The sequence below is a fragment of the Ambystoma mexicanum genome, chromosome 1q (genome assembly GCF_040938575.1).
Source record: "Ambystoma mexicanum isolate Mex_15411 chromosome 1q, UKY_AmexF1_1, whole genome shotgun sequence".
NCBI classification, from domain to species: Eukaryota; Metazoa; Chordata; class Amphibia; order Caudata; family Ambystomatidae; genus Ambystoma; species Ambystoma mexicanum.
This window is the reverse complement of record NC_090922.1, coordinates 42,438,997-42,466,865: the sequence shown is the minus strand read 5'-3', so window position 1 is coordinate 42,466,865 and position 27,869 is coordinate 42,438,997. Positions and strand designations below refer to the sequence as shown.

The window sequence follows — 27,869 nt, the reverse complement described above, 5'->3', positions numbered from 1 at the left end:
TAGGGGCCTCCAGTGAGTCCACCCCACTTTCAGGGAAAAGCTTGGCTGAAAAACCCTGAATTAGACCTGCTGACGATGGTATCTTGAATCCCAGGTAGTTACGGTCTACTTTTCGTTTTCTTTGTTCTTTTTTTGATTGCAGGAAATACAACTCCCAAGATGCACGGGAAGTAGGTGGAGTGGATGGTGATGAATAATCTGGCCAAGGGATCTTTAAGAGCAAGTCGCAAGCAACAACAGATCCAGAAGTTAAGTATAGGACAGCAATAGCAATTACTTCAATAAGCAAGCAACAGAGAGAAAAGTGGGCGGTCCTGAGCTACGGAAACCGCAACCGCTGTGGACCACAAAGAAGGCATTCAAAGGCAACGCGGGAGGAGCAGCACAGGGATGACAGAAAGGAGGCAGCGGGAAAGGGTGGAAGGAAGAAGGAACGAAAGAGGAGCATAGGAGGAAGTGATAATGTGCAGGCACTGAACACTCGAGTAGCGTGTGAACCCAAAGGGAAGCGCAGGGTTGCAACGCACGGAGTGATTCTTCCGACGCGTATTTAAACGCGTCATCTTCAATGTACCAAAACACTAGAATGCTGGATTAGCTTCCATGGAAGCGGAGATGGCTCAACCCTTCCTCCATTGTTCCCATAGCTTCCAGTGAGGAAGATTCATGACACTACCGTCCAATAACCACAGTCCCGTTTTTGCTCAAAATCTTAGACAAAATAGCCTATACTCGAGTACAAGCCCACCTAGAACATAACCAGCTCCTTGGAACCAGACAATCTGGTTTTAGGCCCAACCACAGTACAGAAACGGCGCTCCTTGACCTGAAAATCCAAATGGATACTAACAGGGATTCAGGACAACTTTGTATACTCCTGCTCTTGGACCTATCAGCAGCATTCGACGTTGTGGACCACAACAAACTATGCATGACTTTAGCCTATGATTTCAACTTCTCTAAAGATGCCACCACGTGGGTGAAATCTTTTCTAGCCGAACGTACGTCTAGAGTTTCTATAGGGAACGAAGCTGCTGATCCTATCCCAGTCCCAATTGGGGTACCCGAAGGTTCGTGCCTATGAGCTACTCTCTATAATGCGTACACAAAGCTCCTAGTCTCAGCATTAGACGATTATGGGTGTCATTTACACCAACTTCGCAGATGACACTCAAATCCTCATACAACTCTCAGGTAATTACGCCCAGGACACACTTCTTATCAATAAAATATATGCCATTATCCAAAACTGGATGGTGCTAAACAGTCTCTGCCTTAACGATGAGAAAACGGAGATTCTCATCGTGCGATCCCAAACCAAAATAGGCGCCCTCCACCTGCATTACTCTGATACCAGTTCTTATGCAAGTAAAAACTCTAGGAGTTTACCTAGACGCCAACCTCACTATGGCTAAACACATAAGTGCACTTTCCTTGTCCACTTCTTACACTGCAAAATTAATAGCTCTAAGCCGCCAATTCCTTACACCCACTTAATGCATCACTCTGGCTAGGGCACTGATTTTATCAAACTTAGACCATTGTAATGTGTTATTACGGTATTGTTCGAAAGGACTGAAAAAAAAGGTCTGACTATACAAAAATTCCGAAAAATGCATACCACCAAAGGTTCGAACACCAAAAGATCAAACCTTTGGTGGCATGCATCTTAGGTAAGTAAAAAAAAAAAGACTGCGGGGGCTGCGGTGGTGTCCCCTGCAACACCCCGCTCACCACACTATACAGTATAGTGAGCGGGGGTCACCCCCGCTGCACACCTGACAAAGGAAAATGAAACAAAATAAACAGGGGCTGCGGGGGTGTCCACCGCAACACCCTGCTCACTATACTTTACAGTATAGTGAGTGGGTGTTGCGGGGGAAACCTCTGCAGCTGGCCGTAAAAAATAAAATTAAAAAATAAAGAAAAGGACCCCGCAGCGCCGGTTCCCGATCACGGAAGTGAAAGGGAACTGGCGCTGAAGCGACACAGCGTGAAGAAAAGGTAAGTAGGGTTTGGTTATGTTTGGGGGTGTGGGTGGAGGTGTGTTGAGGGTGTGGGGGGTGTGTCGTGGGTGGGGATGTGGGTATGTAGTGGTTTGCAGTGTATGTTTGCATGGGAAATGTACAAACCTTCTGAGGTGCGTACATTTCTCATGCAAACTTTTCCATCACTGAATTTTCCGTGATGGAAAAATCACGCAGATCCGTTATTACTAGGGACCTCCAACACCAACCTCAACAAACTTCAGCTAATACAAAATAAAGCATTAAGGAATAAAAAAAATCTGATCATATCTCTAAGATCAGGAGAGATTCCCACTTGTTGCCCATTAAAGCTAGAATTATCTTCAAGGCACTATGTATTTCCTACAAATGCCTCCACAAAAAAGCTCCCATCTACCTGAACAATACCATAGGCAAAAAGAATCCATCATATCACTGAGATCTAATGACCATTTGCTCATGGTATTGCCCCGCTATAAAAACGCTAGAGGGATGAAGGGGGCATGGGGGGTGGTGGGGTTTAGCAGTTTCCAATGCCTGGCACCGAAACATTGGAACTCCCTACCCACTAGTATCAAATAAGAGAATTCGCTCCAGGGGTTCAAAAAACGGCTAAAAACTTGGTTATTCAACCAATACTAATAAAATGCTCAGTTCCAGAAGTTTGTAAATAATGATGTTTGCTTTGTTTTCTGTTATTCTTTACTGCAATATACTGTTAACTGCCCAGATAACTGTAACTATCTGATTATTAATGTAAGCTGTCTGTAACCACGCCATGATACCCCAGGGTCTGGGCGTGTAATATATTAAATACCCTGGTGGGAAAGCTATAGCGATATCAGGGAGAGGACACGGACGCTGGGTACGCCAGAAATGGAAGCAGAACAGGACCAGCGCTGCCAAGACAGCTGGCAGGAGCTGCAGGGACAAAGACAGACATTTTAAGCCAGTGCACACGGGGGACAAAAGGGGCAACCGCCCAGTCAAGGAGTGCCCGCATTGCAACTGAACCATGGCCGGGGTAGCGTGAACCCAGGCCTGGCACTGCAATCGAAAGAAAACAAGTGGGGGGAAAAATAAGACATATGGGACATTGAGAGAGCAGTACGTGAACATACTGGCAGCAAGTGATCACGCACGGGCTCCCATTGGGGATAGCGCACAACGGATCAGGACCGAGAAGAGGACGAATAGCACCACACCCATAAAACGCCCCCTTCAAGCGTCTAACCCCTCGGAGCAAACACTAGAAGGCCGGATAGGGGAGTCCCAGCCTGTGGGGGAAATAACCTCACCCTTACGAATCCGAGAAGGGTGAAGAGCAAGGAGCTTTGCCATCATTCCAACCCCTGAGCACCCGAATGAGGACATACTGAAAATACGCTGTGTGTGCTTGGCCGGTAAGATGCTGGATGTCAATACTGGGAGGGGGGGGGGCACGCTCAAACCAACTGAGAAAGATTGCTAGCGCGGGTAAATTACCGGCCCAAATTTAAAACACCAGGGGAATCCTGCAACACGCGAAGCAGCCGAGAGGAAGGGGCAATGTGGAGGCGCTGCAGTCTTGGGCCAGCGGAAGACCTCTCTGCTCACAAACAAGTCGCAAATACCACAGAGGGACGCTATTGGCTCAAACTTGAAAAAAGGGAAGCAGAAGAGCAATCCTGGGCCACCACAACAGGTTCTAATAGGCACTGCACCCCTCCCTCCCACCCAGTCAGGTCCCTCGCATCCGCAGCGCCAGAACATTGATTGGGGTAAAGGCCTCGAAAGGAGAAATACGGTCCCCAGGGCAGGCACACAGAGGGACGGCAACAATAGGGTTAAAAGTAACCAGAAGAGGGGCGCGGACAGCAAAAAGTAAAGAGCACTCCAACCCAAATGATGCAGACGAGGGTAAATCTATAGGATATACAAACCCGGAACAGAGACTGAAAAGACAAAGTGCAAAGCAGGCTGAATGGAGGCGTAATCAGCTAACAGCAGGGGGAGACCAACAACTCATTGACCTCGGAGTACTCCACGGACTGCCGACCCCGCACAAAATCCATCGGACGACAGCACCCACAAGCTCTGCTCAGAAAACCCCTGATGACCGGGGTAAAGTCTAGGAGTGCCCCAACGAAAACTAGAGGAGCAACGAAATGCCAACCAGTGCAAATAGAGAGGTGCTGGAGGAAGAGGCATCCAGAAGAAACCCTGCAATCTCACCACTACAAGAAACTAAAGGACAGGACACCAACAAAACGTCCGCTCCAATGTCAACAGACAAAGAGGAACTGCTGAACTGCCTGGAAGCTAGAATAACGAACACATTCCAGGACCAAATGGGGCAAATGAAGGAGGAATTGAAGTCGGCCCAAAAAGAGGTCAGAAAAGAGATGAATGAACTGGGGGAAAGAGTGGACGAAGTTGTAGAGACTGGAGGGTGGGGGTCTGTACTTCTGCTCTCTGTATGGTAGAGGAGAGGCACAGAGGACACCAGCCAAGATTCGCTATTGTTGGTAGCAATGGATGAGCAATCCGGGCCTAGCTTCTCAGGAGGTGATGCAGGCTGGTTCTTAACTACAGTGTAGTCCCCAAGCACCCACAAAGGAATGTCCACACACTGTATTAGTTAAATTAGTTAAAACACAGTCGTTATATAATTAAGGTTCAAGGTTATATACACAAACACAATAACTCACTTTGTGCTCAGTAAATCTACAATGGCAAATATATACAGTTCGAAGTGGTAACACAATTATTATCAGATTTCATTAAAGTGCATCAACTGTACTCTGGTTAAATGTCACACAAATCGCTTAATAAATGTAACCAACAAAAGACAGGAGGAAAGCAGTTGGTTAGAACAATTGGCAGAATATTGGCCTGTACCGTTAAACACAGTTCTGTGTGGAGATCCCACCCACCGGGGCAACCTGTAAAGTAAAGATATAACACAAGCCCAGTCCCTATATTGTTCTATAAGTCTTATTTCTTTCTATAATGTTTCTACCACCCCAATGTACCTGGAATAGCAGAGTTTGACGACAAGTCGTCGACGGATCTTTCTTGACCGGCTCCCTTTAAAGCAGGAGCCACGGATCGTTGCAATTCCTCGAAGAAGGTGAACTCGGCGTTGAGGCGGCAGCTTCGGTCCCAGCGGCTCGTCGACGACGGAGCGAAGACGTCCTGCAAGGAAGAGGCGTGCGGGGCACCTAGATGTAGATAGTTCAGGACCGCAAAGAGTTTGTGAAGAACTGTGGCCCAGCAAGGGTGTCAAGTCGTCAGGCGGTCTCTATGGTCTTTGGGTGTCGGGAAACCCACCGGTGGATGCTCCTCAGCGCATCGACGGCCTGGTCTTCTCTGGCGGGAGAAGGCGGGCGGCGGTGCGGACGAGCACGTCCGTGAATCAAAAAGTCTTAGGCAAAGGAGCGTTGGGGCTCCGGTCATCAGCGGCACAGCGTCAAGTGGTTCCCTCTTCTGGGCAACACAGCTTCGACGGGCCTCCAGCGGTTATGCAAACCTGCGAACCCTGGTCGACGACAGTGGACGGAATGTCCAGTGCTTATCTTCGTTCTCCTCAGTGGTTCCAGTCTCCGGTTGGCAGCCTTTCGAGGGTCTGACTTCCAGGGAGCTTTGGCAAAGGTTAGCGGTGCTTGATGGTCCCTCGGAGCACGGGAAGATGGCGCCTAACCAGGTCCTCTCTCGCATCAGTCCTCGATGAACTCGACAGCTTTCGGATCGGGTCGAAGGGAGACAGCAGTCAACCTTCTTCTTCAGACTCGGCTTCGAGATTCAGCTTCAGTTTCAATGTTAGCTTCAACTCCAGCTTCTGAATGATTTCTAGAATTGAGAGGCCCCCAGACATACTAAATGATCTCCCATCCTCTCAGACACTCGCAACAAGGAATGTGTATTGGGACAAGTACCCAGCCATTCAACACTACACACTGCATTCATACCAGTTTCGGGCAGGGATGTCTAAGTCATTGGACCTCATTACAAATATAGAGATAGCCATGCCCTTAATGGCATGGCTGCCTCCATACCGGGTTCCAGTACCGGGTTATGTGAATGAGGAATTACCGGGTCATTCCAACCTTGGAGGACCTGGTAGTTCCTCATCAACAAAACCAATCCCCATTCCCATTTGAGCCCCCATAGGCTCAATGGGGATGGAGCTAATAACGGGCCCATTATTAGCTCCTTGGTCCCCTTGCGGGACCCGCAAAGGACATCTGGTCTGACCAGACGTTCTGTGCGGGTCCCGCTAGGGGACCTTGTAATAAGGCATCCCGTAATGAATGGTGCCGGTCCTGTACCGGCACCCTTCATTACGGGAGCGCCAGCCTCGTAATGAGGCAGATTGTGTCAAACACCAGAAACCAGGCATCCACAACCAGAAGTGCTTATTGGTCACACACTCCATTCACCTAGGTCCCACCCACAGGGTGTACCCACAACATACAGTCACTGGGAAGGCTCCAGCCAGTCTGGCCTGGACTTCACAACAACACCATATATAGAACTTTAACCCAACAGCCAGACAGGGGGAAGGGATCGAGTCAGGGCTTCCCAGGACTTTGGGAAAACAAGTTAACAGGCAATAGAAGGCAAGAGGCCACAGGGGACATCTTGTTTCCTATCACTAATCAACTGATTCCAATGGCAGGGCCTGGGAATCCCAAAATGGAGGATACTCGGAGCACCTGTCAAATTCAGCATGGAGCTGCCACCAGCCCATACCCTGCTCAGTGGGCCACACACAGGTGCCTAAAAACATACACTTGGGGCACAGGGTTGTACCCCCACCCATGAGTGCCATTAGGGTATCCCATGGGTCTGTACACTAAACCAAAAACAGGAAGAGCTGCACTGCCAGGAGTCCCACATGGACTCCTGGGCAGAAAACAATGCAGAACACAAATGAAAAAGGACTACAGGACAAGGACAGGGAGGCCCTGTCCCTCCAATGCATTTCCAGCATCACAGTAGTCGAACGGTCTCACAAGCATGGCGGAAGAAATTAAACAATGTAGTGCCCTACTGAAACAGGTGGCCAGAGCAACAAATAATCTAGAAATACAGGCCGATGACCTGGAAAACAGATCTCACATATCTAACATCACGGTTAAAGATCTTGCGGAGTCAGTGATGGACGACGACCTGAAGGATACCGTATATCAGTGTTTCAGCAGCCTGCTAAACAGTACCCAGCCAGAAAGAATTCTGACTGATAGAATACACCGAGTGGGTCCTAAGAGGAAAGCACTAGGGACGAGACCCGTGCTAGTAGCCTTATCCCCTTATCCTCGTACATTCTAAAGGAAGACAGTTTCAGAGCCGCTGGGTCGCACACACATCTGACAATTCACGGAAGACTTATCCAACTTTACCAAGACTTGGCACTCTCAACACTTCACAAGATGATGCTAATGTAACCGGTCACAAAGGCCCTGATGGCAAAACACATATCCTACAAATGGGTTTTGCCCTTCTGCCTGACCTTCATCTGGGAAGGTAAACCACAGCAAATTATCCCATGCAAAGAGGGTCTGTCACTATTACATGTGGACCACAGCCCAAGGAAAAGCTCTGCAAAAGCCACGGGCAATCTCTGGGAGTGGACAACTGAAAGGAAGAGGAGGAACGGAAGAGAGCTGACACTGACTGGCCCTTCAAGTAAAAAGAATGACCAAGACAGAGGCGGAATTCCAGACAAAGCCCGCAAGAAGCTGAATTAACAGGACGATTCGGAAGAAGGAGCAAGGTTGCGGGATGCAAAGGATTGTGAGCCCGGTCGGTGGTAGGAGTACGTCACAGCTTGGAATCTAACTCAGGGTATGAAAGTATCCTGGCATGAGGGAATACTGGGAGGGATTTTGGCCCAACGCCCTGGGCTGAAGCGAGGGGGGATTCTGCAGAACCCCGGCCACAATGGGACAAAGGGAGAAGACGAAGTTGGGGTGAGGGCGGAGGGTGGGGAGTGGGGGGGAAAGGGTAGGGGGAGTGGGAAAATGAAAAGAGGGAGAAGTAGGAGCTTGTTTCACGTCCTAAAAACACGAGTGAGGAGGATAGACCTTCGTAGATGAGGAATTTAAGAGGAAAGGAGGGCAGAAATGGAGGGCAGCATATACTCTTGACCACACACTATGGCTGAAGCCACAATAGTAACCCTGAATGTACAAGGGTTGAATTCGCCAATGAAGCGCCGCTCTATATTGGGGAGATTGGTAGCATTGCAAGTATCGATTGGGATCCTGCAAGAAACCCATCTCCTCCCTGGGGACGAAAGGAGGATGGCCCATAACACATTTCCCCAACAATTCTACGCCTCCAGCGGGGGGAAAAAACGAAAAAGAGTGGGCATATTGCTCAATCGAGAGCTGGGGTTCAGAAAATATCACCTGCTCAGGGATCCAGAGGGGAGATACCTTGGGCTGAAGGGCATAATTAAGGGCAGACATACACGATAATAGCATTATATGTCCCTAACGAGAAATAGGACACATACATAAGCGGACTATTGCGGCAGCTGGGAGGGTGGTGCGGAGGTCAAGTAGTAATAGGCGGGGACTTCAACTGTGTGATGGATCCGTCACTAGATAAAACACTACCAGTAACAGTGGCAGATGGGAAAAATAGACAAGCATTGGGCAAACTCTTTCGGGCCCTAGGGGTAATTGAGAAATGGAGATCTTTTCAGGAGAACAGGGAATACACCCATTTCTCGGCAGTACACAGGGGTTACTCTAGGATCGACATGGTCTTGATGTCAGCGTCTCTGATAGCACAGGTGACAAAAGTTGAGATAGTGGTAACATACCTCTCGGATCACGCACCAGTGATAGTATGCATCGAGTTGGCGGGGAAAAGGGGAGAAGGCAGTCACTTTGGCGATTGAACAAGATGATACTGAGGGATACTGCACTTGGAGCACTCATGGAGGGAGCAATAAATAACTACTGCAAAGAAAATGACATTGGGGTAACAGACTGGTGGACAGTGTGGGACGCAGGGAAAGCGGTGGTGCGGGGAGAATTCATCTCACAAGCGGCTGCATACATTAGGGAGAGATCCCTTGTCACACAAAAACTTGAAAAGGAACTAAACGTGGCCGAAAAACAGCACAAAACCAGACGGACACAAAAATCACTACGAGAACTGCGGAAAACGACACCCCAGTTGGAAGCCCACATAGCAGATCGAGTAGCACAAACACTACTACACACAAAACGATCATACTATGTACACAGAGGGAAAGTGAACAAATTCCTAGCAGCTAAATTAAAGAAACAAAAACCCTGCAATTACATAACTCAGCTTAAAAATGGTCAGGGGGAATCATGTACAGAGGAAAACGGGAAGAAATAAATAATGGTACGATTCCATGAAGAATTGTTAAAACATGAAAACTTAGCACCCAAAAGTCAAAGATCCTACATGTTGGCAACACCCCTCCCACAAATTGCAGAGGTGGAGAGGAACACGCTAGGGGGCAAGATACTGGCCCAAGAGGTCAGTGATGCAATCTCAGCACTGCCGGCAAATAAAACTCCGGGCCCAGACAGGTTAGGAAATGGCTACTATAAAACGTTCCGCACACAACTGCTAGCACCACTCGCACAGCTTTTCAACTTCATCCAGGAAAAGGGTTCGGTATCAACGGACATGGGGAAATCCACAACGATAAAACCTGTGAAAGACCCCACTGAGTGCACCAGTTACTGCCCCATCAAACTCTTAAAAACTGACTCCAAGATTTACGCCAAGGTACTAGCAGCCAGACTAGGGAAGATCCTCCCGCGAATCATACATGAAGGTCAAGCAGGGTTTATCATAGGGCGGCACACTCAAGACAACGTGAGATGGGCCATTGACATTATCAATCTAGGAACTAGAACGGGGAAATCATTTTCAGTAGTTGCATTAGACGCCAGACGAGCCTTTTGATAGCCTGGACTGGGATTTCTTGAAACTGGTGTTGGTGGGGTTCGGATGTGGGCCGGAATTCACTAGAATGGCTCTAGCAAACTTCCAAATCCCCTCTATGAGCTTCCAGATCAATGGGCAAAGCTCGGAACAGATTGACATAAGGAGATGTACACGTCAGGGCTGCCCCCTTTACCCTTGGATTTTTGCAATGGCAATGGAGCCCTTTGCGGTACAGATTAGACTAGACCCAGAAATTAGAGGGGTGGTATGTGGGAAAGTCGCACATAAAATTGCACTGTTTGCGGACGACATTATGCTAATTATGAACGACACCCGAAACACATTACCCAGAATAATGCTAAAACTAAAGGGTTCACAAAATTTACACCAAGTCAAAAGCATTGAACATAGCAAAGAGGGCGAGACGATCAACAATTTACAGTTAACATATCCCCTAACATGGGAAAGAGAGTCCTTAGAATATCTGGGGATACGTTTAACAGGGGACACAGGAAATCTCTATGGGGCAAACATCAAACCCCTATAGAAGCAACTACAAGACAGTCTGAGCAGATGGTACACCCAAGAACTGTCCTGGTTTGCTAGAATTGCAGCGATAAAGATGACCCTCCTCCCCCGCATGTTTTGTTTGGTTAGCTCGATACCCGTAGATATACCGCCCTGTATGTCAAAAATCCTGCAAACAACAATATTCACCTTCATTTGGCAGGTTAAAAGACCAAGGCTACAAAAGAAAATCTTGATATGCCCACCCCTCCTCGGAGGCCTAGGGGTTCCTGACATAGAAAGGTATATACTGGCGGCACACTTAGCATTAATGTTGAAATGGGCGGGACAAAACAGACCAGGCGGGCTGTGTCAGATTGAGCACCACTACCCCCTGAAAGAACTGCGCGCTCTCAATACCTGAGAAAGAGGGGGCCAACTGTTGGAAACCACTATGATGTCCCTACGTAGCTGCGACAAAGCGCTGGGAAGGAAAAATATCCGGCGGGGACTGGGCCCTCCTCCTCACTAGCAAACCACATTGATTTCACTCCGGATTTACAAGCAGGATTCTGGGTGGGTTGGACGGGTGCAGACGATTTGACCTTAGCAGACCTGTACCAGGGAGGGGCCCCCCTACTATTCGAAGAATGTAAGCAAAAATTCACTGTTGGGGAGAAAGAGAGATAGAGATACACGCAACTTAGACACTGGATCGCCCACCCTGCGGTGAAGAGAGCGGGCACTAGAACCCCAATCAGACTCAAACTGACCATGCAGGAAAGTACGACCGCGAAAGGGGTGTCCAGAATATACAGACTACTAGACAATGCGCACGTGGGAGACAATCTTCCGTATAAAACAAACTGGGAGAAGGACATAGGAGAAACAGTCACGGAAGAAGAATGGGGACAGATCTGGATGAGGGCGCATAGGTCCTCCAAATGTAGTGCAATCAAGGAATCGGCTTATAAGCTGTGTTATAGGTGGTACATGTCCCCCTATCGCCTACACAAAATAAACACTAAATACCCACCGGACTGTTTGAGACAATGTGGCAGGAGGGGAGATCTCAACCACATCTGGTGGTCTTGTCTGAAAGCTGTTATGTTTTGGAAAGAGGTACTGGGGCACATAAAAGAGATGACAGGAGTGACTCTGCCACTTGAACCAAAAGTAGTCCTTCTGGGAACGGTAGTGGAAGACCCATACGCAGCAACGGGACATACCGCTACCCTTATCACACACTTATTGATGGCAGCGAGAATGACACTGGCACAAGGATGGAAAAATGAACTGGGCCCAATAATAGCCTGGTGGTGGGTCGAGATATGGGGGGTTATGGCAATGGAAAAGATTTGTGCCCTGAAAGCTGGCAAATACTTGAGATTCCTGGCAGTATGAATCCCTTCCGGGAGTTAGTAAAGGACAGAGAAGCTAACTTACACAAACCAAAGCTACTTAAGAACGTTCACGTCTGCTGAACCTCTGAAAACAAGCAAAGGTCTACCCTTACAGAACGGCCCGAGACCTCTGACTAAGAACAGGACACTGAAACCACTCAAGTTGGGGAAAAGGGGTGGGGGGTTGCTGTTGGTGGTACGGGACATTTGTTAGGGAATAAGCTAAAACCGCAGGAGCAATTGAACCACCGTGAAATTTAACAATAGTTGACCACTAAATGATATGTTATGTAAGCAAAGTATAGTAAAATTATAACTATTGTATTCGCTATACGCTCCTGCTGAATAAATCAAACTTGTTAAAAAAAGAAAAGAAAATCTTCTTCTGAAACAGTTTGTGAGTGGCTTCTCAGCTGGCACCTCAAAAGATCCCTGCAAAACATGGGTGGTATACCACGATCTTTTGCAACAATGGAGCATGGGATACATTCCTGCTGCTGCCAGACCCCAGATGTTGGAGAAGGTGTTTGTCAGTAGTGAAGTGTCAAACACAGCCAAGCCAGTGAGGACATCAGAAGCACTGGTATCTGCATCAGCCAGTATTTCAGTTCTCTGAGTACTTAATAGCTGTGGTTGATGTGCATCATCTGGTTTCTACCTGTTTCTGTACTATATTGCTACTCCCGATTCGTACATCACCAACAATTGCAGCAACAGCTGTTTCTGCTGTAAAGCATGCAACAATTCACAACTTCCTGTCCCCTTCCACATTCGGCTGCTGGTCTTGAGAACAGTTTATTTGTTGATTATTACACGCAACTCACCCCTAGACAGTCCTGAGTGAATATTTCAAAGCTTGCTGTTGCTGTGCCTTGATATGGCATCCGTCCTCCACTGCAAGACTCTGCAAACAATTCTTCTCAGCAATGTTTCCCCTTTGCTCAATGTTAGCTAATCAATTTGTCAATATATTAAATTGCTTGTTTATCACCTGTTGGACTCAAACAAGTTGTGCGTGTGTGTGTGTTCAATGAAGGTGCCCGAGCACCAATTCCTCCTGACATTTTGTGTCAAACACCCAGTCATTCTGCCACTAACCTGCACACAATTGTTCCCAGCACACCCCAAGGACATTGCCCACTCAAAGTGTGCTAATAAATATTAAAGGAAATTCAAGTTCTAGTGTCAGCTATTGCACAATCAAGTCGTGCCAGAGCATTGTTCCAGTCAAGCCAACCCAGACCAAAGTATGCATGCAAGTTGTCTTAGCAAGGCTTGCCAAGCCTGCCATTTTCAGATATTTTAAATAAGTTTACCCCCCCAAAAAGTTTTCTTTCGCAATGCCTAAAATAATCCTTAAAATCAGTGCCTAAAGGCCCTGTATAAGTAGAATGCTCCTGCTCTCAAACAGTAACAGAAAACACCCTTGACCTTTTCTGAAAGATTCCTAGTGACTACTGATGGGCTCCAGAAGCAAGTTACTTATATAGAAAGTTGAATCTGGCTACCTTAACTCGATTACCCAAACGTCTTAAAAGTCTGAAGTATGGCAGAACCTCGTATGATTTTGGGGTTTGTACAAACCTATTGCCCAGGCTTTCAAACAAACATTCCTATGTGCCATTCATGCTTTTTGTTTGTGAATATGTACAATGGAGCATTAGGACACTTCTAGTAGAGATTTAAAGCATATGTAATGGACACAACTTGCATCCTATGTGGAAGTTAGACTAGCTGCACACTATGTACCACCTTCTCCCCAGGGATAGAACTGCATATTGGGTGGTAACTGATGCCCAGTAGCTGCTTTTACTTTCTGTTCACCATATCTTTATTTGAATCCTTACATTTGATGGTCTTGAATCCCCCCAGCCCCCTGTCCCCCACTTCACCCCACAGTATTAAAGACTGATATTTGAAGGTGGTGGAGGTTGGTCAGAGTTTCTTTTGGAATAAGAAATTGCTCTGTATTCCACAAGGTTAAGAAGCTTTGTCACTGTTGTCTTGAAGTGGAAAGATGAGTAAGTTGTCCCTTAGCTAAGCAAATTCTAGCAATTTCCAGCGTTTTGTCTTATGGTCTGTTCTTCTTTTTTGGTTTTGGGCAGCTACATGTGGAACCCACACAAACCTCTGCATGAGAAACACCGGTGTGGCATAGGAAAAGATAGACTTGGGACACAGATGGAAGAAGATGTCCCGCCGCAAACAGACAAATCCAAATAAAGTGCTTTGTAAGTAAACACTCCTGCTATGAAAGAGCACAGACTTGCAGATTACAGGGGAAATGTGCACAAAAAAGAAGTTTGGTAACAAAAATACTAAGACGTGCAAACATGTGGGACCCCTAAATGATGAATACTTTCAAGCCATAGGAAATCCCAAGAAAGGAAGTACACAAATGGATGTGAGGAAAAGTCAACCCTGCAGGATTAAGCTGGCATAATGGCGTATAATAAAGTAAGAGACCTGAATGTTGAGTGTGAGGTTGGGAACCATGAACAGTACAATTACATGAGAGAACTGAAAGAAAGGAAGTTGGAATCAGGGAATCCCAAATTCTACAGTTTGAGCATTACTGTGAGTGTGATCAAGTTAGAATTCTGAGGCAGCCAATGAGTAAACATTAGTGTAAAAAGGGGGAAGAAATGATTAAAGAAAAAGGAGAAGGCAAAGGGTGATGGGAGGAGGGAGACAGATGAAGCCTGAGTGAATACAGAAGAGTGCAACAAAAAGAGAATTAGGGATGAGATGCAGAAACCTGTGAAAGTGTGTATGTAAATTGTGGGGCAGAAGACTCTGTATACAGGGGGGGATAAAGATAAAAGCATTAAGACAGTGAGTACACTGCAGCTGGAGAAAGACACAGATAGTGGGAACGGTGGGTGAAAAAAACCTAAAACAATTTCTAATTTGCCTGAACCACATGAGAATTCACGTGGTCTACCACACTTACAAATGGGGTAGTTGTCATGATAGTTTCCAAGCAGTAAAAGAAACCCTTGAACACTCTTAAATCTACCAGTGGGGCATGTTGAAAATAAAGCACCTTCAGTGCATCCCAGGTTAGGTATAAAATACAGCATAACTGACACACTATTAATGACAGATTCAATTTTGTACACTGTCAATAGAATCAAAACCTTAGCGATGGTTAAATATGATGTGTAACTACTTGCTAATGACAGTTCTGTCTGTAAGGGGATTACTACTTTAAATAATACCTTAATAGAACAAACCAGGAAGCATTTTACATAAAGACAAATCATCAAAAATCACTTAACTGTTGGATTTAGCTTTTGATTTAGCAATCCCTTTAAATACCAGGGAGGATGTAAAGAATGCGATTGAAGGAAGATTGAGGCTGGTTAAATTGCCCATACTTTCTAACAGCCCAGGAGTGACACTGCAGTATTGTATCTTGCACAATTTAACAGAAAAATGTGTAATATTCTGTACAAACCTTATTCAGACAAGATATGCAATAGTTGTTTTCTTTTACACTGTAATATATTCTTTTCCACTTTCTTTTACTCACTAAATGTCCATGTTTCCAGAGTAGATGTACCCAAACCTGCCACTTACATCCCTTGCAGTCGTTAACCCTAATGTCCATTTCCTCCCTGTTGGTCATTGTTCTTATTTTAATTGTTTTTAATTTGTCATAACCCCAGCACCATTGTTATTAATTCCCTCAAAAGGCACATTTAGGGGGATGCTGTAATACTCTCACGTTGTAGCTTTCTTTTAATCGAGAGTAAAATAAGCTGTGTTTTTCCAGCATTGAATCTTTCATTTATTCACATGCTGTCACTATTCCAAGCAGTCTGGCTGGGAATCCTCGGTTACATTTTGATTACCCTTTCCCTAGGCAAGAAGAACCTACATTTTGTAGCCTAAACCCCTTGTTATGGGTGTTTTTGGTCCCTACCAATGGGAACTCTAGTAGCTCTAGACTACACTCTCCTCTTTCTCTTCCCCTCAGATTCTAACTGCGTGTTCAGCTGAGGGAGTCCTCTGGTTTTCCAGTCAGAATTCTAGTTTAAACTCTTTAAAGACAGCATTTTCAAAGAAAGAAACTATTTTCTCCACACAACACCAAGTACACTCTTCAAGGTGAGGAAGTTTTCTGGGGATGGAGGAAAAAAGGAGACCCCTTTTTAAGCCCTGTGCCCTCACAAATGTATATGAAGGAGATAAAAACTCTACTGCCTTTACCCCCACCACACGGTTGAAGGATGCACTATCTGTTGAGGTCTGAGCTCCAAGACTCTCAAAGATAGAAATACAAAGCTTGTCTGCTGGCTCAATGAGGGAAACTACCCTGATTACCCCTTCGACGATGAGTCGACCTAGAGCATGGCCGCTCCTGCGGGGAAACTACTGTGACCGAGGGAAAGAGTCAGGTCGGAAGAAAGGCCAGTGAAGAAGGCAAAGCACAGGATCGCCCACTGCTATGAGCCATTGTCTGCGTTGGAAAGACCGAAGAGGCCAGACAGCCCGTCATCACCTGCAGAAGGCCAATCATCACTGGGGATGAAATCGGCAGCAGAAGGTGGCAAATCAGCAGAAGGACAAAAGCACAAACATAAATGAAGGTCAGTGAGAGAGGGCGAGGCCCCATTGACGAGGTGGAGGGGCACAAAGATCTCCCGGGACATGCTGCTGGAGGTGCAAGTACCTCTGCGTCGGCCACTCCGAAACTGTATAGGCACAGCTCGACTGAGGCCATCGAAGCACAGAAGGCACGCAAGCACCCTTCGACCACAACCATGGAAAAGGAGCAGCAAATGTGTAAATGTCATGAACCATCGTCTGCGTCCCTTCTGGACTTTGTGGTCCCTGACCCATAGGGGATTGAATACAATAATCCTTCCAACATGGCCGCTTGATACGGAACGCTGCTTGCCAGTCTCTGCGCTCCACGCTCTACGTTCTACAAAACAGACACACCCCCGCGGCTCTGCGCGTCTCAATGCTACCGCTTGCTGTAGTTGGACATGTGTTGCCGGAGTCGCTCAGAGCTTTCTTCTGATTCTTGGTTCCCGGTTCCTTGAATTCCCCTTCCTTCCGCCCTTTCCTCTGCCTTACCTCCAATCTTCCTGGATTTTCACCCGCGCTCGGGTCACAGCGTTCTGTGCCCCCGAGTGTGAGCATCATTTCTTCCAGGTCTCCGTCCTGGTCATCTGAACGTATCCTGGAGTTGGATTGTGAACATCACGCTGGAATCCGAGGACCAGCACACAGGTTTATACAAATCCCGAACCGTGAGAAAGAAGACGCCACAGAAGGTCGCAAACAACAAAAACAGGTGAGAAGGGGAGAGACTTGTGACAGTAAAGTCATCTCGTCGATGTCCACAGTGATGAAGCACTGAGCTCCTGACTCTTCCCTTCCACGACACCACATAAAACTGCCAACATCTCACATGTCCATCTCGTTCACAACTACGTCTCACAATCAAGTTCGCACAAAACCAGCTCATCGACTACACCACATAAACCTGACTTGTCGCCTACAAAGACCACACAATCCCGTCACTACAGCCTCAGCAGCTGGGAAAGACACAGCCCCGGACCCTAAGAAACCACTGAAGGAAGGCCCGTCGCTGACACCGTTTGACGACAGCACCATCAACAGCAGCCCCGTCGACGGACGGACAAGAGCTTTTTCAGGTCGTGCAGCCTACACAACCAGCCATATCTCCCAACCACAACACATCAGCCAGGTCTCTCCTATCCAGTACTCCGACGTAATACCAGAGGAGATATTACATTACGAGGTGGATACCGACTTCAAAGCACAGCAACAGCAGTCAGACTCAGAACAGTCAGTGATATTACAGAGGAGGCCCCACCGAGACCATATACACCAGGGAGGCATATTCAGAAAGGGGACCTCACAGTGGCTCGACCGCAAGAGGAGGCAGGTAACACACCACAACAGCCACAGAAAGAGGCAGGCCCAGCTGCGTGAAGGGGGGCACCCACCAACAAAGGGAAGTAAGGCTGCTATTAACCAACCCACAGGCCCTTCCGTCCATGCAGGTATTTTCACCCCTGCAGAAGGTCATCAGCCAGCTTGATGCAGCTCTGATGAGACCAGGAATGCAGGCCTTGCCTCCACCTCAACCAGCGGTGCCACAGTTTACCACAGTGTTCTCCAGTCAGACCCAGGTCGGTTCCACAGGGAATTTCAACACGGTCCTCCCCTTCCAGGCCCAGAGCCACATCATTGCCAAGGTCAGGAGGGTCCCCCACAGAGTGCTCCCAATCTAGGTCAACGTCTCCGTCCCCACTAGAATCTCTTGCGTTTCGCCCAATACGCAGGCTCAGGAGTGGGTCTCCAACATGGACCTCGCTATCACGCAAAAGGAGCCGTACCATTTCATCACCAACTCAGTCGGTTCTGGAAGAAGGGAACTAACGGATACGGATGCGGACATGCCCCACAACACCACGTCCTTGTCAACCACTCTGAGAAGGGATGCTGATTGGGACACAGATTCCCCACAGGAGATTTCCCAGGGCAAGTAATCAGCAAAGTTGTCTCCCCCCGACAACACCACAGGGTTTCATTCTACGGTCACGAAAGCATGCAAAGAGTTTGGTGTTCTCGCATCTGAGGATGGGAAGGAATGCTTTTCATTTGACCATATGAGTAAAAGAAGAAAGGCAGCGGTCTTAATTCCCATCCTCTATTATGTCTGGCAAGAAGGGCTCAAAACAATGATGCAACCATTCACAGTTCCAGCAGTGAAAGCCTGCCTAAACAAAAACTACAACCTATCGGAGAACGCTCCAAAATGTCTCGCCTCCCAACCATCTCCAGAGTCAGTTGTGTCAGCAGCTGCAAGCCAAAAAGCTAAATCCGGAAAAAAATGCACTTTACCACTGGACAATGAAGCGCAAAAGCAGGACGCTTTTGGGAAGAAGGTTTTAGGGATTGGAGCTACCATCATAGCAAGGTAGGATAGAGAAATGTGGCATAAACTTGCATCAATCCATGTACATCTTCCAGAGGAGAAGCATAAGGAGGCAAAGGCAATCCTGAAGGAAGGAGAAGAATCCTCCAACCTAGGTATTAACATGGCGGTGGACCTCGTGTAATCAGGTTTCAAGCAAGTGGCCAACGGAGTTGTCCTAAGAAGACAAGTCTTGCTCTGATGTACGGATTTCCGGCTGGATGTCCACCATAAAGTGGTAGACGTGCCCTTCGAGGGGTTGAGCTGTTTGGGCCCAAAACTGACAAAGCACTAAAGACAATTAAAACAGACAGCGACAGTCAGGTCGCTAACATCCATTCAAAACCGTTTACCTTTTCGTCAGTTCAGGGGAGCAGCCGACAGAACATCCACGCTGTCACCCAACAAAGGACGTCAATACTCAATAGGCTCGACCTACTACTCCCAGGAGTACAACGGGGCTTACCAGGGGTACCATAAGATTTTCGACAAAATCAGCACTGCAAGCAGCCCTCCGGCTCCCAAAGGGGATGACAGTGACAATCCATCCCTCCGCGCCCTGGGAGGGAGGCTCTCCAGGTTTGCCAGAGAAGCGAGAAGAATAACCAAGGAAAAATAGGTGCAGGTTGTGGTTTTATACGGGCATCTACTAAAGTTCAAAAACACCTCCTCCCATACCAGGCTTTCCATCAGGGGGGGTAGAAACCAGAATACACCTATGTGTTATCATTGCTCCCTTATGTGGGCACAAATCCGGGTCCCATAGGACTCTCCACCCCATACCACTTTAATGCAATCCACTTTGTTAACTCGACCCTTACGACAAGGAGAATTCTATTGTTTCTCCAGAGGCATCAAATTGAAATTAAATATTGTGAGGGTTGCTGTCTTTGCTTTACTTAGTGACCGCAGCATCACACCAGGCTTCCACAATGTCTTGCGATTGTGTATCTTCTGTGCAAGATATAGACACTATAAAGAATAGGAAAGCCAACATTACCAAAAACAAATGCACGCTGAAGTGTAAAATCCAAAGTGGGTGTGCGCTCACCCCATGCATCCTCATCAGGCACAATGACACTCATTTTCTTTTTTGTCCTACATATAAATTCATTAGAAAAAAACATTGTTAGCACCCCTACCGTGGGAGTTATAGTTCAGACAGTATCATCCAGCATCATTATATTTTCTGAGTGCAAGTTCTGCTTACTTGACCATTAAAGAGGTTTGGCGTCAACTATTAGGATAAGGAAGAAGATGCTATTAGGCTGCAATTTAGAGGCAGAGGCAGAAGATACTCCTCTCTGAGTGCATTGATTATTGTTTTTATAACCTAAAAGTATTATTTTTGAGGCTCAGGTTTGGTTTCTAAGGATTTATGATAATACATGAGAAATTAAGTCTTCGATTGGGTTTTATTCAACATTTACATGTATGAATTGTGATATCTTATGTGATGGCATTGTAATGGACTTCCAGTAAGTGAAAGTTCTATCTTTGAAATGATTGTTTATTTTATTGCAATTGTAACCTTTTTATGGAGAGGAAAAAACAAAATAAAGTTGAATTGAAATGGGATTGATTTCCGACACCACCCCTTTACACATCTCACCAGAGTGGGAGGCAGGATATGATATTTTCTCCCATTCTCAGAGGAAATGCCAATAAATGGTGGAAATGTGACAACTTGAACACTGTGATCTAAGAATTTATTTCTCAGCGACCAAGTCAAAAAGAACCCCATCAGAGAATCTGAAAAGGTCATCTGCGTCCACATCATGGGATCTTTATCATAATTCATAAGCATGAGGTACTTTCTTGTCCTGCAGGGTTCCAGAACATGATTAAAATAATATTTGGTAGCAAGGTTTTTGTATTCATGTGCGCTTTGCTAACTTGTACTGTAAATATTGTGTACTTTTAAATTATTCTTTTATTATAAAGATAAGATGTCTTTTTTACAAGCTAAGGAGTGAGAATAGGTTCAGTGAATAATCATAAATGCAATGCCTCTTTAGGTCAACAATCTAAACACAATCATGGGTGAACAAATAATATATAAATATTGGGGCTGATGCATGTTTTACTCAGTCTGAGCTTCCTCAGGATCATAAATGCTTGTGAAGTGTGCCTTGCAACTTCACATTGAATGTCATTTTGACATACATTTACACACTGCTTTTGGAATAGGTGGAAATAATAAACAAATAAAATGACACTTTAAGATTTGGTGAGTTAAGTACAACAAACAGAATTAAGAAATAATTAAAGCCCAAAGATCGTCCAGGGGGAAAAAATTCAGAAAGGAAAGAATTCAGGAAGTGAGTCATACATTTAAACTGTTAGTATTGTGATGAATCTGTTGGTGTCATCACTCCTTTCCCGGCTGTGACCTCCACCCATGTGGCCAGAGGATGGTAGCTACTAGCTGATCCGGACCCTGCAGATGTCTATATGAGGGAGGATCACATGGGGGAGACAACCTCTGGGAGAATATCATGGTACCATTGGATGAGACATGGTATTCTCATTTTTCCTTTGAGGATACCCCATCCTTGCCTAATGTAAACCTTGTTTAATGTAACACCTCACCTCATCCACTTAGGGAAGATGCTGAATACCTTCTAATGGGAGCTGTATATAAGTCATCACAATCGGACCTACCCTCTAAAGTTGAGATAAATACCTCCACACCTTCTACCTACAAGTCATCTACAACTGACTTACCTTTAAAGAACTACGCAGACTTGTGAAGGCAAGCGTCCCCAACCAGCACGATCCTCCCCGCAATGAGAGACAATGAAGGACTCTCCCAAGTTGGGAATAAAGCCAAGACAGAGTGCCGGTGAGCTTAAATGGGAGTTTATCAATCAGAATAGGGCATGCAAAGAACTCTGCAAACTCCGAGAGCGCTCTGTCTGACAATAGCAAAGACAGGCGTATATATTTACAAAACACGTCATCAGAACCTACATACTATAAGGGGCACAAGTTCAATGGGATTGGGTGGTGATGACTAGCTATAGGCGCTGCTGCGATGTGGTTGGCCTTGGCTGGAGGACGTCACTGGTCAGCCTCGTGGGTTGGGCTGGGCCTGGCAGGTCGGTTGAGTTCATCCGGGCGGTGTTATTGTGCCATCGTGGCCAGTGTCAGAGATGAATCTCTTTTCCTGACTTATTTGCCCTAGGCCATGCACACCGCAGTCATTCAGTCATTACAATATTATCTTCTTTAGTAAATCTTCCAATAGGTTATTCTACAGGTTAATGCAACACAGGAGGAATGCACCTTGTGAGGGGTCTGATGGTCATTCGTCAGGGCATGGTTACCAGTGTCCTGTTGACCGGTGCCATAGGTTGAGGGGCTAAGCTTCAGGGCATGGGACGGGCGGTACATGCCTTCCTGTCTTGTTAGATGTTGTTATGAATGTGCCGCTGTGTGTTGCCACAGTATTGGGTGTCCTGATTGCACAGGGCCATAAGTCTAAGATGATCAGGTGGCTTGTGGGGTTTACGAGGGGGCGCCTTTGGATTTGTGTATTCAGGCAGAGGTTTACTGCTGTGCTGAAAATAATGCAGGTGGCGGGCCGTGGCCTTGGGTGCTGCAGAGGGGACTACAAATCTTTGAAGCGGCTCCAGTCTGGTTGGGGGAGGTGGAGCAGCGCGGCGCGGGCCTCTGTTCTCTTGTTTGGCAGTCTTTGCAGGGTGGGAGGGGGAATGGCCTTGCACATATTCACAAAAGGTATCTTCCTCGTGTGTTGCCGACTTTAGGTAAAAACATCACAAACATTTGAACACTCTATAATACTTATTTGAATCACTCGGAAACGTACATTTCAATTTTACTAAATGTGTCTCAAATATAGCCAGTCTGAGCGCCTTATTCGTACACTATGTTTTACCAATCACAGCATTAAGTTATATGCATATACATTTTGCAGTAAGTGAGGTAGTAGCGAGGTTGGTGGAGCACATAGAAAATGGCTCACCACCGTACGTGGCGGTAGTAGCACATAAGGGGCTTAGACATATACGCATGACAAGTGTATTTGCGCGCGTCCTTCACATGAGCCCTCTGTATGATTACATTCGCCTTCCCTTGTACTCTAGCAGCATTAGTTCGGTTGATTGTGCGGGTCCACGGGGTGTAAACTTCTCATAAATGCACATAATGAACAGTCCCCTGGAAGGCTTCTTAATTGTTAGCACCCAACTGCAGTGGTGGGGGTTCTTTATTGCTATCATCAGGTGAGCATGCGTTCTACCATGTTTATATATTTTACAGGCACCCTTAATGGAAGAAGCTTTGTGGAGAAATACACACTTTACAAATAGTCCTGGCATGAATATTTGGGAATTTTCTGCTTTCATCCGATGACCATGTTACAGTTCTCTCCATCACCCAGGCCTTGCTGACCGGGTCATGCTGGGGGCAATGATGCACTGCGGAAGGTGAAATGTTACAATGTTAATGTCTTACGCTAGCTCATGTCCGTCTTGTTCGTGGGAACGGGCTCACAGCGGATCTGCCAGGGTGCTGCGGCAACAGGGATAACTGAAACTCTCCGAGGGTGGGGGCCGCGCTACAGTGCGCTGAGCTCACACCATCTTTATTAGACAAAATGGTTTCTGAGGCCTAGCTAAATTCAATACGTGTGGGCAATGTCTTCAGCAGGTGATCCATCCACCACCTGGGCCCTGGTGGTATGGAGGGGACGCCCGATGAGCCATGGCCCTCACCTGGGGTGGGGATGTAGGCAAGGGGGGGTCTTTTGGACCACTCCTCCCCTACACTTGCCAGACTTTACCTATAAGAATTCAAGAATGGACTTCCATTCCCATAACCACCAAAGAACTGCAACAAGGAAGATGCGCATTGAAGCACCTTTTTCTGGGTTGGCGCATTATAAATACCCAATGATGAACCGAGGAATGCAAATCGCAGAAAGCCAGGAATGCAGGTGCTGCTCTAGTCGTTGCGAGAGAATACCTGTGCCCAGGAGATTTGAACTGGTGGAGCATCTGACAAGGGAGAGCTGCTGGAGAGAGAAAGCTGCCTCTTTTGGAACAAGCCGAGAGACTGTGAGGCTGGAGAGGGAGCCGTGGAGCAGACTAACTTGAGAACAAAAAGCAGGGAAGCTGACCACAAGAAGTAACACACTGCGGGAATGGCAGGAGCCAACAGAGGGCTCGCCGGTGTTCACATGTTTTTGGAGGCAGTCCTTGCCTTACTGGAGCCTGAAGATACGAAGCATAAGAGCCCAGCAGAGACTGCAGGAACACCAGAAGCCAACAGAGGGCTTACTGGCATTCACAGGGGTTTGGAAGCAGCCTTCTCCTTACTGGAGCATGAAGACACGAAGCAGAAGAGCCCAGTCGGGACTGCAAGACTTGAACCCCAAGACACGAATACGGCAACCGAAGAAGAGACACCAAACAAGTGCTGCCGGCTCATCTCAAGAGACGGAGAATACACCAGCCAAAGCCGATGAGTCCACCCAGGACAAGCGGGGATCCCAGGGAGTATTGACAGCCATGCCAGAACAAAGTAAACATTAATGAAGTGCATGGGAGAGAGTGAATGAATAAGTATTTAGTACCAGGAGGGAACAGAAGGAAAATACAGTTTTTCCAATATTATGAGTGTATATCATGCACTAGAGGTGTTGCTGCGGGGGGATTAGGGGGGTATAGCCCCAGGTGTTTTGGTTGTAGCCCCAGATAGAAGCTCAGGGGTTACAGCCAAAAAGGCTAGCTAGCCCCCAGTCCCGACAGTCCCAAAATTAGGGTAGCCCCAGATCTTTTCCAGACCTAGCAAAACCCCTGCCATGAACTGATAAAAGAAGCCCTGGCAGAATAGAGCGCCAGGCAAATAACTGTTAGGAAAAGCAGAAGCAAGAGACTATCCACTTTGGAGAGGTGTGCAGAGCTCACCTTAAGTTATTTAATATGCAAAAAACAAGAGGGTTCCTTGCTCTCTAGCACACATTCTCTTGTTCCCTGCTTGCAGTTCCTTGCTCTATGCCTGTAGTCTGTCACCGGTTTTGAGCTTACTAGAATCCAGTCCAATGTTCCCTTGTTATCTGTCTGCAGTCCTGCCTTGGTTATTCCAGTCCAGAGTTACAGTTCCTTGTATTCCTTGTTACCCGTCTGCAGTGTAGTCCTTGTTATCCTAGTCCAGAGTTTCGGTCCTGAGTTTTCTTGTTCCTGCTCTATAGTTCAGTTGTCTATTCCTTGATTGCTGTCCTTAGTTTCTAGTCTGCAGTTCCAGTCTCCTGTACCCTTCCTAAGATTTGTGTCTTCTTCTTTATGAGCGTTCTTCCTGTTTTCTGTCCTGAACCTTGCTCACTGAGACTTCTGTTCTTTTCCCGGATATTTGTTACTTGTCCTCACTTGTGGTTTTGTAATTCCTTTGTTCAGACTTTGGCTGCCGGATTTTCCGGGAAGGCAATCTCTACCCCTTTTGCGTCTCAATCTTGTTCATTGTGCCATATTTGTGAACGGTGTGCTGGTTGCTGTTTCTGGGGCAGACACTGTTCTGTTCCTGCTGGACCCGTACAGGCTTCAGTCCTGTAAGTATTTTTTAATTGTTCATGTTTTAGGGTTCAGACACAGACGCCCACTGCTGCTGCTCCTTTCCATGGGCATTCGGAGTGGGTCCTGTAATAACCATGAGGTCAGAAGGTTAGAGCTCCCACTGGGCCAAGTGGAAACCTAACATCTTTGCCTCGTTTGTATGCCCTGCACTTTCTGTTCACTGCCTTTTGTGAGGGTGCAGATCTAAGCCTCGGACACAATAGTGGCAGGTATTTTGGAAGAAACTTTTATCATATGAAAAAGGGTTGGAAAAATGCCTCTCTGTCCCTTACACCAATAAGGGGGGTTTCCCTGTCTCTAAATAAACGAATGCAACTGTCGGAATGTCCAAATGATAAAGTCTGTCACTGTCGTGTTTCCAAAGCCTACTTCTATCCCTAACATTAATAACATAAAGCAACTGTGCAAGGATGTTTTTTTTTTCTTAAAGTAAATTGTTCTTTGTATATCCAACCAACAGGAAGGTTCCCAGTCTCTTGGGTATAAAGTGGCAAAAATAAAGCAGCGTTCAAAACTGTAGGCCTCCAAGTTTTAGGGCCGTAATAGTTTCACCTAGATCCTTTTTGGGGCCTCTGAGGACTGTACTTGCTTCTACAAATGTTAATAGGCAGTTCACAAGAATATCCTCCGTATGTTTCTCCTATTTATCCTACCAACTTGGTACACTCCTTTTGCCAAGTGTAGTAGGATTTGTTGCACTGTATTTTCTTCACTTATTTTGGGTAGGAGTCCCAGACTAGGAGTATTCAGTAAGGCTTGCTTTACTTCCTTTCCAAGCAATGGATCTTTCATGGACTGTCCCTCCTTATGGGTGTGACTCACATTATAACTTCTTGGTTCATTCTTCCGCAAAGCAGTTATCATTTCATGAAACTTCTCATTTGTGTGCGGGTCCCAGACTTGCAACATTCAATCCGGCTTGGTATACTGCCAAGCAACCATTGCAACGTGGACTATCTCTTTTTGGGTGTGGATCCCAGACGTGCAATATTTGAATTAGCTTTTGTTTCTGTTTTTCATATGGGTGCGTGTCCCAGACCCTCTTGCTCCGGCTTCCGTCTTCACCCCCTTGCTCCCCCGGACCTCCAGCACCACTCTGGTAACCCCTGTGCTTGTTTGCTTCCCTCTGGAAGGTACCAGTGTTTCACAAGCAGCTGCAGCATTCATGGAGGCTCTGGTCACGTTCTAGGCTATGTTGCGGTCGACAGCGGTTTCCTGATGTTTGTTTCTTCCCAGTGGTACGTCCTCTCTGCTGGGTACTTCGCCTGTGCTCTGGATGCACATAGGTTCCACACGGCAGTAATGTGAGCACTCCGGGCTTCTGGGACCATGCTTGCGTTCTCCTCCTCCTCTCTCGCCTTCCCCACAGCTGGCTCTTGCCCTTTTCACCGCTGCACATCATTCCGGTCTCCTCCTTGGAGGATCGTTTCTCCCTCTCATCTCAGCTGCCTGGTGTTTACACTCCCACGCTGGGGGAAGGGAGTTGCTTTGGGCTTATTACGTTCTGCTTCTCCATGGTGATCCTTGGGCTCCTGCTCATCATCTTCTCAGTCATTGAGAAGCTAGAATGCTCATTCTGTTTCCCTATAGTGATCCTAGGACTCCTATCATCATCCTCTTCTTCTCAGTACATGTCATAGAGTCAGATGTAAGAGACTATGCATTTTCTAAGATTTGAATCTTGTTAAGGATATTCGGTTGACTAACTTGATAATAACAGATATTGGCCTTTTCAAAAGGGGGGATTGAACATTGGAGAGAGGTTTAGATGTACTAACGCGGGGGCATACAGTGTTCTCTGAACATGGCCGTCCCTAATCCCATAAGGGGGGTCCTCCACCATGTGATCCTCCCGTGGTGGACCATCCCCAGGGAGACTATTGAAATGTGGACACACTGCCCTGGCCCCATGAGAAGGGTCTTCCCCTAAGGGAGAAAGGACGACATCCACACTTTGTTTGCCTGTCTGTAGTTATTGCCTATTCTTTTCTTGTCTGTGGTACTCCTTACACTCCTGTCTCTTCTGCACTATTGTCATTGGGCTTTTGGAGAACGTCTCTACCCTCAAGCCCCTGACAGCTTTCAGGGCTCATAGCAATAATAGGGTTCCTCCTTTATAAGATCCTTCTTTAGACCCCCCTGGGAAATCTGTTCAAATCATGGTAGACAGAGCTCAAACTAAGGAAAAACATTGAGGGATGCCATCTGAACATGCTGAGTTCCATTCAGAACTAATTCTGCCACCAGGTGATACGATTACAAATATACTAGGATTTTTGAATTACTTTAGTTCTTAGTCAGACAAGTCAAAATCCAAGACATCTTTTTGCTTTCTTGTCGGCAGTGGCTGCAGAATTTGTGTTTTGTCCCAGGGAATTGGCATATCAACATTGAGGTTTCAATCATTGGCAACAAATGTTAATGCACCCCCTTTCCTTCAGCACGCTGAGTATTCCTCAACAGTAACTAGGTC

At 46.7% G+C, this 27,869-nt stretch overlaps 1 protein-coding gene across 17 annotated transcripts in view; it reads left to right on the top strand.

Annotated features, from left to right (window-relative positions):
- The window catches only part of ZNF821 (zinc finger protein 821), a 363,282-nt gene that overhangs the window by 93,686 nt on the left and 241,727 nt on the right, over nucleotides 1-27,869 (top strand). For 10 of the 17 annotated variants that reach the window (XM_069635481.1, XM_069635480.1, XM_069635484.1 and 7 more), the window contains one exon: nucleotides 13,945-14,070. The exons of 6 other annotated variants lie outside the window; for them this stretch is intronic. In XM_069635481.1, coding sequence (XP_069491582.1) covers nucleotides 14,031-14,070 — 40 coding nt within the window. In that variant the 5' untranslated portion in view covers nucleotides 13,945-14,030. Of the gene's footprint in view, nucleotides 1-13,944; nucleotides 14,071-14,128; nucleotides 14,297-27,869 lie in introns of those variants that run through there. One more of the 17 variants, XM_069635489.1, reaches the window with a different exon arrangement.